This window comes from Chelonoidis abingdonii, chromosome 1 (genome assembly GCF_003597395.2).
Source record: "Chelonoidis abingdonii isolate Lonesome George chromosome 1, CheloAbing_2.0, whole genome shotgun sequence".
NCBI classification, from domain to species: Eukaryota; Metazoa; Chordata; order Testudines; family Testudinidae; genus Chelonoidis; species Chelonoidis abingdonii.
This window is the reverse complement of record NC_133769.1, coordinates 83723766-83736115: the sequence shown is the minus strand read 5'-3', so window position 1 is coordinate 83736115 and position 12350 is coordinate 83723766. Positions and strand designations below refer to the sequence as shown.

The window sequence follows — 12350 nt, the reverse complement described above, 5'->3', positions numbered from 1 at the left end:
TATGTCCGCCCTTTGGCCTAAGGCCATACAAACTGGTTTCAAGCAGTTAAAAGCAAGTTATAACTGGCATGCCGTGTCCTACTATGACCGGCCACTTAGCAAGCAGGGGCTTTTCACAAGGCCGCTGAGAAAGCGGAGACACCCTAGCTAGGCCGTGACACAATCTTCTGCAGTCCCCTACACCTATGCTGCTTCATGGTAGGGTGTGGCATGTCAGTACCAGTAAATATTCCTCCTTGAAGCTAAAGTGCTAATCTGCACTATCCTAAAAATGAACTATAAAACTTTTTAACGATAACGAGTCTAAACGGTAAAAAGGCACTCCAGCTATGGAGCTGGGAGATCCAGAGAGGTTCACATCCTTTCACTGCTGCATTTGGAAGGAACTGAGGAGACAACAGGCACCAAGCCCCCTTCTAGTGTCTTGCCCTCAGAATGTGCTTGTATGCTGGGCATAGGAATGGGAAGGGTGCGTGAGCACTCTTAACAAGCCCTGCTACCAGAAGATTCCACGGTCTCTGCTGGGTGGTGCATCCCAAGAGTAGGGTGTGCAGAGGAGATTCAAAGAACTCTTAGTTCCTGACAGAATCAGAATGCTATTTGATGGATTAAAATCAGTAAATATTTAAATGAATATAGTTAACATGACCTCAAGAGACCAGCATCCAGGCCTAAGTACCTGTTTCTTGGTAACTAAGTTTCCCAGTGTTTGAAAGCTAAGCTTACTGGCTGTCATCCAAAACACATTACGGGACACAAGGAAACTGCCTGCATCACAGATTGGCATGCAAGATTATTGAGCAGACAAAGAGTGTTTTTGGCAACAGTGTTTTTGTGGAGGACAGTGTAATATTTTGTATTAGTATCCCCACAGAAAATTAAACTGAGTAAAAACATTGTATTGTAATAAATTTTACGAAAAATTACTAGACTATTGAAAATTCTATTTCAAGATAAACTCGATCTTGTGCATGATGTATTATAATAGTAAATCTTACATGCCACTAGAGACACACACTGTACTGCGGGGCACAGGTACAATTCTGTATATCATTTAGTGCTGCAGTAACAGATTGGCTGGTGCTGCCTGCTGCTGCTGCATCTGTCAAGGGGAGCAGAAAGTGTAGCATGCCGCAGCAGTTCTACTGAGGCAGCATGACGTGAGCCTGGAAGTGCAGAAGAGCACGCTGATTATCCTGAGATCCTGAACCATGTGTAGAAGACAAATGGTGGAACACAGTGTTGTTGCACTGACAGAGCGATGTGTCTCTATGATGCCCGTTATGGGGAAAGGGTGGGGGGTGTCTGTATCTGCATAGATGTAGAGAAGCTAATTGTAGCAGTAAAGAGGGAAAGGTATTCCACAATAGAATACGTCATTTTCTGTTTCCACTTAACTATTTGTAGACTCTTGTAATGCATTGACTTGAATTTCGTTACTCCTGCTTTACTACAAGTGTAACTGAGAGGAGACTAAGACCCATAATCACCACGTTCATTGAGGCAACAGTATTTTCCTCGCTACATGCAGCTAGTGGATTCTGGCAAGTTCCACTCCAACGTCACATTGACAAACAGAAAAACCATTCAAAATACACTGCTTTTGTCCTCTCCCGTTAACCCTCCTAAGCACCTCAGAAATCTTCCAAAGGAAAATGAGTGAGATTCGACAAGGATGGAGGAACAGTTTGTGGATGTGAAGTTTATGGGAAGTCGGAGGAAGACTGCTACTTAAGGATAACACAACTACTATAGGCAACAGAGCCTTTTGAACTAAAATTAGATACAGATTAGTTGTACCCCTCCCACTCTTAAATTTGTAACATTAGCGGACTAATTCCCACCACCACACACACAAACATTAAGTATATTTGTGTTGTGTGTTAACTATTTTAGATATCACACAAAGATATTATGGATATAAAAATAACGTGTGAAATGTTTACATTTATGTTTGTTTACAGAAAGCATGTGGGTACCATAACAAAATTACACAGCTTAATCAATACTTCTGTAATCCTGCTATTTGTCAGAGTTCTAAACAAATCTTATTATTTCATAATTAATTATTTAAATTAGTTTTGTTACCCTTATCTGCACTCCCCACCCATGTTAAAATATACCAAAATAAAAACAGTCGCAGTTGCTGTGGAAGTGTGTATTTGCTTTTGAAATCCACATTAACAGAGGATTTAATGTTACATGTGCTTACTGAATACAGTGGAATTGGGAAAGAGATCTATCAAATAAGCATCTTCATCTTCCATATTTTTTTATCTCTTCAAGGCTGATTATAATTTCCTGAGTTAAAGAAATTACTTTAGTATAAGTAATTCACATTTTCTGCAGTAAGCATTGTCTACAGCAGGTTTCTTTAGATGACTGGGGATGCCCTGGAAGTGGGTCATAAGGGGTACTCACTAGGATGCATCCTTTTCTTGAGAAAATAAAAAAATTGTAAAATCCCACAGTTGTTAAGGCTCATCAGGAGCGGAGGCAAGAAGGAGCTTGCTCCTTCCTGCTGATTCTGTGGCTGTCCTGCTCCTGCCTTGCCACCTCCCTACTCTTACCCAGACTTACTGCAGCTTCTGCCTCTTCTTTCCTACATCTCACTATGCAAAGGCATGGTTCTGCGCTGATGTAAAGAAGCAGTGCTTCAGGAGCCTGTGAACGCTTGAAGTAGTCCTGTGTTTGCTGGCGAATGTGGGTGGATGAGAAGATGGGAGAAGCCGCAATCAAGCACCCTGCCACACACCCAGTGTGCCAAACAACTAGCAACTTATTGCTATGATCCTAGTCTTTCAATCATTTTGTGGCCTGTATAGACTCTGGAGAATTGTATGCTTTGCTGCAAGGAACTTTGGTGGTTTTGGGATCCTGGGAAGGAGAAATGGTTGAGGACCCCTGGTCTACATAATACTGTGAACACAGTTCAACCAGTGCTTGAAGGGCAGGAGTTAGGGTGTCAAATATGGCTCCTTCTCCACATAATACACAGTCTTGGGTGCAGAGTCTAAACTGGTTAAACCAGTGGTTCCCACTGCAGTGTTCCAGAGTCCCTCACTTTGTTTTTTTGGACTGAGACTGAGTTTCTTACCCTTTTCTGCTTTGGGGTAAACAGATTACCTATCCGCCAACCCATCCCATTTGGATGACATAATAAAACCACCTCAGCCTGCAGTAGTAGCTATGGTGGCAGGAGAAGCTGTGAACATGTGCGCTAATGGCAACAAAACTTAGGTCGCTCAGGGCTGTGTAGTTTTTTTCACACACTTGAATAACATAAGTTTTGCCAACAAAAGTGCTAGTGTAGATGTGGCCTTTCTTTGAACACTATAAAATTTTGTAATGTAGAACAGCGGCTCTCTGTATTTGTTTTGTTGCTATTTTTATCTGGATTCTTTCATCTTGCCAGGTGGTTGCTACCTGTTTCCTTGTAACTAATTTATTACTGAGCAGCAACAGCTTCTCCATAGTTAGAGTTGGAACCACACTATCACTACAAGTTAGATTTTGGAAAATGTCCAAGCTTTCCAGTGTATGTTTAAAAAAAAAAAAAAAACTTTGGTGTTCCCATAATTTTTTTCCCCTTACGAAATTGCTACATATTAACCAGCATAACTCACATGTTATATTGTGAAGCAGAAGTCTGCTGCACTTTGGACCTTTGGCCAAGTCTCTAAATTACTGTGCACTAGTTAAAAATGCAGATGCTTTATAGCATGAGAGCAGTCAAATTACCCAGTCATGAAATTTGCTCTGAACTAATCTCTCCTCGTCCAGTTTCAGCCTCTCCCTTTTTCCTGGGATTATATACATTTTCACTATTCAGTGGGCTTCAGAATAAGGAAATAAATGAGTACATCCTATTCCTAAAATAAAAATAAGGTGAGGCCAACTAACCATGCATAACAGAAAGCAGGGGAGGTGGTTTTCCTTGATTATAGGTTTGTCCTTTCAGAATATTTTTCTGGCAAAAAATTGTAGTTAGGAAAATCTTTTTTCCAGACAGCTAGTGGTATGTATTCATGCTTCTCCTGGCATACACACCTGTCATTTATTCCTGTGGCATCCCTTCCACTATGAAATTGTCAGCAGGTACCATGTAGCTTACAAAGCAGGGACGTGGAGATTTTGCAAGTAATGCAGGTGATTTGTCACACATCTTCAGTTAATTTTGACTTTAAGAGAATATGTATAGCTAAATCCCATGCCCTACTTTGAAAATATCACCCTCAGACTGTTTGTGGAAATCTGTATGCTTTTCCAGTATAAATTGAAATATACTGTACTAGTAAGTTTATGCCTGTTTAAATGTAAAGCTGGAAGCACTGTTTATAAATTTGTGAAGTTCACAATGGCTCATGTTATGCTATCCTTGTTGGCATCTGGCCTGCCAGCATCAATCTTTTGTCAAGACTGAAAAACAACTAACAAACTCATAACTGGAGACCAGACCAGTTCACCTTTTGTGAGCAAAATTAACATACAGGTATTTGTCATATAAGAATGTATTTAGTGTTTAGACTCCGTGAAATGCTTGTAAGTTTCTGCATGCATTAATCTCACTTGAAATGTCTGTATTCCATGCTATGAGAAAATATGTAAGTTTTGCTTTATAATTTTGAAAACCCAGGCATGGGAATCGTCCTCCCCCCACCCCCACCCATCCAGAAGCACTGTCAAAATCAGATGAGCCATCAACAAAATTTCAGTATAACGGATGGGTTAATGGCCTTATCTCTGTAGAGAAATTCTACATGTAAGGAAGCTCATTCTATGGATTTGGAAGCTGAGTGAAGAAAATAAACTCATAGGAAAATTTTCCATCTTTTTTGGCTGTTTGAACTCTGACAGGGCCAGACACTCAGCTGAGGCAGAGATCCCCAGGGGTTACCCCTAGATCTGCCCTGAATGACACTTTGAATTGATAAATACAACTCTGTCACTCTTAGGATTTAGATGGTAAATCATTTTTGTGTATATGTTTGCTTGCTTTACCCTGTAACTAACGCTTATTCCTTTAGATAGTTTATTACGGGATTGGCTACAGACATTGTCTTTGGTGTAAGAGTTAGGGTATCAATTGATCTGGGGGTAAGTGACAGGTCTCTTAGAACTGGGAGCAACCTGACCATTGTATGATTTTGGTGTAAGTGACCATTTATTCACTAAATCCAGTTTGTCTGGGTGGCAAGATAAACTGGAGAGTCTAAGAGGACTGTCTGTGACTCCATGGTAAGACTGTTATAGTGATCCAGGAGCTCACCTTTCTTACTGGCTTGGTGAAATCTAATTATAGAACACACCACCAGTTTGGGGTCTCTGACCTGTTTTCTGACGGTCTGCCCTGAGGTAAGCATTCACAGTTGTGAGGCACTCCAGACAGTGTGACAGTTCACAGTGGCTCATGTTATGCCATCCTTGATTTAACAAAACTGCTATTGATGAAACCAGAATGTTAGCTCCAGATGAAGAATGAATAACACAAATATCCTTTAGCTCTCTAGTCTATGCAGTCGTGTGTGTGTGCGCACGCATGCATGTGCATATGCACATGTGATATCAGTATGTACATATAAATAATCAAAGTATTTTGATAACTTGTTCAAAGCAGCAATAGTTTTGCAGCTTCTCAGCAGCTGTAGGATGGCATTAAGTTTAAACGTCCCAGATCACCTATAATAGGAAAGAAATGAACAAGAAAAGTTCCATTTGATATTTCAAAATCCACAAAGCACATGTTTTTTATAAAAGTTACAGATGAACCATGACTTTCTATCTGATTACTTACATTAGATATATACCTATATTTTAACTGTTGCATATAAGTAAGTTATTTTTGTTCTCAAAATTTATGTATGGCCTACACCTTTAAGGTATTACCATATGAAGTACAGTAACTAAGAAAAGGCCTCCAAGTCCAGTTTGTTGTCTGATATGTGGTACTACTTTTAGTGGAGCTTCTAATTGGTTCAGATCTGTTTGGCACTTGGGATAGCAAAACACCTTTCTATATAACGATTCAATTACTTCCTTGCTCATTAGACGTGAGGTCAAATTCTGCTCTTAGTACACTGGTATGACTCATTGTTATACAGTATGTGCAGAACAGAATTTGGTGCACTGAGCAAGTGAGTAAATAAAACAATGCTTCAGCAGTCTGCATTTCCAAAGAACTTGTTTGGAAACAGCCCTGAATCTTGCAGCTTGTCTACATAGAGATTATTTCTTATTAGCTATTCTTTGTCTTAAATCTATTAAGCTAATTCAGTTTACAGCATTCTTATTCCAGGAAAAGGCGTATCCATGCATGGAGTTAGGAATAATTAATTCTGAAGTCCCACCCTACCTTAATCAGGATTAATTTTCATTTGTAAAGCTCTAGGTAACTGCAATGGGAGTTGCACTATTGCAGTAGAATTGGCCCTTTTACTTTGATAGTAGAAGTGGTGCATTTTGAAGCCAAATGCCACCTATTGCCTGTTTGCGGATTGTCATGCGGATAGCGAATAAAGAAAACTCTGGCTGACTCTATAGTAAGTTTAGTATTCAGGTTGTTTACTGGCTTGTTGAAGATGTTACATCTAATCTTCACATCTGAAAGCCACTATTGCCAAAACACTTGATTCTATCACATTAGAATCTGTTCAAGACATTGTTGCACAAAAATCTGTTTATGGCACTTAAAGCAATAATTTTTGTCTATTTTTCCATGCTAAATGCTCACTTCTCAGTTAACGTGTTCATAGTTTTTTTCCTTTTTGAAACTGGTTAGTATTACCCATATTTTCTGCACTTTATGTGAACATATATGTAATTATTCAATACATATGACGGTGTATTATGTTTTGCTGCATTTTGACTTCCATAAGGAGTGTTGTTTTCCAGAGATTTCAGTCATATGGCTAGTTATTACTGGAATTTATCTGTTGTAATGGAATATATGGTACATTTTAATGATCCAGGATGAAATTTAATGAAAATATCTGACTAGTCAGCAATAACCTAATTATGCTGCTAATTGTGTTAAACCGTTGCCTATCACAATCAATCAAAGTTTTTGTTCATGTGTGTTCTTGAAGCACGAAAGCCACTGTACTACCATACAGAGCTACTGTCACCCTTGTTTTAAAAAAAAAAAAAAAAAGTATAAACAATGAAGCAAGTAGTCTTTTCTTCCCATCTTTATAGCCAAGGCAATGTTTCAAAATTATCTTGTTTTTCACGTTACTGTCTGTATTCGATATGATTTTGAAGATGTTTATCAGATAAATATTCTCTTTTTATATAGACTTGGATTATCACTTGCTTTTATCTTCAACTGCTCCTACTTAATCCTCTTGTCAAAGCCCAAAGTCCCTGTGGGAATCCAGTGACAGATGATGTGAATGACATTACAAAACTGGTAAGTGACTTTTTAAAAAACATTCTTCTTAAAATATTAAACAATGGAAGGTAGTAAGGACACCTAAGTTTTCAGGAGAGATTAAAGTAAATATTTTGATACCTTTTGGATAACTGACACCAGAATAGTGAACCAGATTGGTGACCAAAAGTGTTTAGAACTGAAGGATGTTTGGACTACCTGAACTAAATTGTTGGTATTGGCCCAGTTTCTACAATATCCCTGTTCACTTAATTAAAAAAAAACACCTTTACATTAGATGCTTTTGTTAGCAGGCTTAGCAGATAGTTCAATAAGGATTCCCTTTTCACCCTTAGATTTGGTCCAGGTAACAACTGAAGCAGAATAGGGAAGAGTGATCGTGTAGGATAACTTGTACTATCCTTTTGTATCAGTTTGTGTTCAATAGGACTTCATTCTTCAGGGTTGTCAGGCTGGCACCTACTTATTAGAATTAAATTCAATTAAACATAAAAAATGATTTCTTAACTGTTAATCACATGAGTGCAATGTTCAGCTAAGTGTAGCTATAAGGCCTTATCCTTGACTAGTTTCATCTGGTACAGCCCCATTGGTGTAATTCATTGACTGGAACTATGCTGATTTCCAGCAGCTGAGGATCTGGTCCATAGCTCTTAAGTGTTCGGTAGTAAAAGGCAGTAAATATCCCTCAACAAGTCCTATCATTTAGAACTTCCCTTCAGTCCACATTGTTGCTCTGATATGCTGAAATGGTTGCAAGATCATTTGTTAAGGTTGCATTAAAGACTTCAGTATGATGTTGCTGGCATTTAGTGCCAGCACATCTCAGATGTCTTTATCCTGTTCGGGCAGTTCTCATATCCATCAGGCACATAGTGTATTCTCCTAACTCCTCAGTTTGTTTTCTGTAGTCCTTCTCAAAAACTTAATGTTTCACCGTAGTCCCCTTCAGCTTAATTCCAAAATATTTAAATGTTTATTCAGAATAATAGCTTCTGTTTGAGGAACATTCTGCTTTGTTTCCTCAAATGTTGTAAAAGTAACTTTAAATAACAGAACCAGTTATGAGAGTTAGCTAAATAAAGGACAAACTATTCTGAAAGAAGATCACCACCAATTTTATGAATTGTCATATTTTCAGATGGAATAAATCTGTTAGCTCTTCCAATTTAACAGTATATGGCTTAAAACTGAATCAAGCATAAACGGAGGGAGCAATAAATTTGCATGCAATATGACCTTTCACACTGTTTTCCCATGATAGCTCATCTTAAAAGGACGCTTAGCTTAAAAAACTTCACTTCTATATGAATTTTATTACCTACCTCTGTTACAAGAGCTAGCACCTAAGGACTAGACCCTGCAAGTGGAGCCATGCAGCAGACAACTGTACCTGTGTGGTGAATGGAATTTAGGCCTGGAAATAATACAGAAACTAGAAGGGAAATGTTTTCTATTTTTTCCAGTTTGCTTACTTGTGTATTTTCTCCACTGTATGGTCAGTTTGTGTGGGTGTTTCACATACAAGTCATCTCTATAAAACCACAAAAATGGGGAGCAGGACTTGGAGATAGGTGTCGTACCTTAAACTACTTTAACTCTTTTTAAAAATTAGACCATTACAAGTTGACGGTGCCCTTTTAGGTAAACTGCACTGTTGACAGCTGGGCACTGGGAATGGTATAGGGAGCTATGTATAATGGGGCTTAAACTACAGTGGTTTTAGAGCCTAAGGTCTTGTCTACACTACTGGGGAAATTTGACCAAAGTTACACTATTCCAGCTATGTGAATAATGTAATCAGAGTCAACATAGCTTAGGTTGACTTACTGTGGTGTCTTCACTGCGCTGTGTCAATGGGAGAGGCTCTCCCATTGACGTATCTTACTCTTCTCGGGGAGCTGGAGTATGGAGTCAACCAGAGAGAGCTCTGGCATTGATTTAGCGGAACTTCACTAGACCTGCTAAATTGACCCCCATTGCATCAATTGCAGCAGCATCTGTCTCTCCAGTAGTGAAGACAAGCCTGAAGTATCATGGGCCTTATATTAGTAGTGTATTTACACACACACACATACACAGACACACTTGTATACAAGGGTAGAGAGTAATTCATATTGCGCACTGATTGTTCAGACTACAGCAACAGCAAAGTACAGTATTACACAGAATACTTCAAAACTGAATTGATTCGGCAGGGTTTTCAGGTTTCTATAATGAAATCATGGCTCCACTGAAGGCAATGAGAGTCATGCAACTGTCTTCAGTATGTCTGGATTACATGCTCTTCATAAATGCTATTCCTTTCCCCTCCAAAGAAACCTTCTAATGCTTAAATTCAAAGAGGGTATTGCCTTTATTTTGAAAATGATAGCAGTGTATTTGAAAACACAAGCTTTTATGTTGATTTGTTGCATTTATTTTATATTCATTAACATGTTATGATCTAGAGATAGTGTATCATTAATGCATACAAATGTAGATACGGTACTCCAAAGAGTTAAGTGATCAAACATTCAGTTCCGACATCATTAAAATATATATAAAGCTTTTAACTGTAAGCATTTTGGCAACATTTATGCACTTTAAAGCAAAATATATGAATCGAAATGAAAAATGCCTCAGGTTATCACTGGTTGCAGGAGACTGAGTTACAAGGATCAATCATGTGTAAATTGAGAGCATAATAAAGTCTGTTATTATTTATTATTTTTATTGCTGAAGCACCTAGAAGCCCCAGATATGAACCAGGGCCCCATTGTGCTAGAAGTCTACATAGTGAGTTTCAGTTCTGATGGCACAGATTTGCCTTATTTCCCCATTAGCCCCAAGGGACTTGTTTTAAAGTTCCACATTATATACCTTAATTGTTCTTTTCCACTACAAAAAATTGTAGATCCCGGGATGCCAGAGGAGCTAATGCTAAATGCACAATTATATCTGTTTTGCCTTTAGTTACTTTGCTGTTTGTGTACAAGGGCCAAATTCTGCCTTTAGTTACATTAAATGTAACTATCAGTAAGTGTATGCCCGTCAGGGCTCGGTCCTTGGCCCCCTAATCATTTCCCCCTATGTTCTACCTCTAGGTGCTCTTATCAACAATCATGGCTTTAACTCAGTTTGTCTTTATGCTGATAGCTCATCAGTACAGAGGTAGATTTGTAAATCCTCTTACATCATCCACCTCTCATCATGAATGTCCTTTCCACCCCCTGGGGCTTTATTCCTGCCACCTTCTGCATTCTATTTGTAAAAATGATCAGCAATTATCTCACCTCTCATCATGAATGGCCAGACATCAGATTAAACTCAATATGGCGAAAACTGAGTTCATGATTTCTCCCGCCCGCCAAACCCTCTAGTCTCTCTCATATTCTCACTCACTGTGGAGAACAATGCCAGTCATTCTGCCCCATTGCCAGGGTGTCATCTTTGACTCTGTCCTCTCACTGAATCTTTATATTCAGGCCATAAATCTTGCCATTTTCCCCTAACATAGCACCTCCAAAAATCTGTGTTCTTTTCCCCTCTGTTCACATAGCCCAAGCTCTCATCCAAGCCCTCATTCCACACCTTGATTCCTGCAACTTCTTCTTTCCTGGCCTTAACTACTGCAGTCTCTCTGCTCAAGTCTTTTCAGAATTTTGCTGCTAAAATAATCTTGGCTTGATGTCCTGACCACATCAACCCCCTCCTTGAGTCTCTCACCGGACTCACCTTCATCTCCAAATCAAATATACATTTCTTGGCTTTGCCTTTTAGAGCCCTTCATAACTTAACCCCACCCAGCCTAGTTGTTCTAATAACCTATTGTGAAGTCAGTCCCTGCCTTGGCTCTGCGAGCATTCTCAGACTTTACCACCCACCAGTCAGTTTCTGACTTAATCATCTCCATGGTTTCTTTCATGCTGCCCCTTATGCATGATAAAAATGCCCTGTTAAAATCTAAACAAGCTCTTTTATCTTCCTTCTACTCTCGCCCAAGACTTATCTGTGCCATGATGACTACAAATGATCATCATGGCTAGGCAGGTGATGAACTATGACTATTCCTCTTCTCCTTCTTCCTTTTTCCTACTCCACTCCTCTACCTCAATTAGCTGGAATACAAATGTAACTAATTAAGATGTGCCAGTTCTTCACCGGATTAATTTGCTTGTATGTTGCTTCCCCATCCCCTACTGTTCATAAACTTCTGTTAAATTCTAAACCCTTCTGGGCAGGGATGGACTCTTTTCTGTGTTTGTAAAGAGACCAGCATAATGAGGACTTGGTCCCAAATGCGGTCGTTGGGCATTACCATTACATAAAGATTTAGTAGTAATAATTTGGAAGACAATGGAGTTTCTCAGATGTAAAGAGTCAAAATGCATGTATAAAGCACCTTGAGCCTGGCTGTTGTTCTATAAAACATTATTCTAGTCTACTAAACCATATTTTATTCTATTAACAAAAATATAACATGCAGTTTGGTATTTATGCTATACGCCAGCACTCTACTATCAAGGTAAGGAATGAGGAACTTCCTGTAATCTCTGACTATGCGTAATGTGGGATTTATCAAGTTTATTTTGAGTAATAGACTGAGGATCACATTTTGCTGTCATAAAGTGATGCAACCACTGGATTTGCTGGATTTACACTAGCATATCAGAGCAGAATTAACCCCCTATCATAAGCCTAACTCCCAAATCTGGACCTTAGCGTCCAGAAATCTGGGTGCCTAGCATGAACCCTTCTAAGCTTAATTACCAGCTTATCTTTGATCTCGCTGCCACCATCCAAAAATTCCAGGGTTTTGGCCCCCTCTGGTCTCCCCAAAACCTTCCCTGGAGGGACCCCAAGACTCAAAGACAGACTCTGAGTCTCACAATAAAGGGAAATAAACCCACTTCCCTTCCTTCCTTTCTCCCACCCAGACTTTCCTCTCTGGCTAACCTGGGAGTACTGATGCAATCTC

The 12350-nt window shown here is 39.2% G+C and overlaps 1 protein-coding gene across 1 annotated transcript in view; it reads left to right on the top strand.

The window, feature by feature from the left end:
* KITLG (KIT ligand) overlaps nt 1-12350 on the top strand; it is a 94145-nt gene that overhangs the window by 40923 nt on the left and 40872 nt on the right. Inside the window, exon 2 of the mRNA XM_032801219.2 lies at nt 7295-7408. Within this exon, the coding sequence (XP_032657110.1) occupies nt 7295-7408 (114 nt within the window). The remainder of the gene's footprint in view (nt 1-7294; nt 7409-12350) is intronic.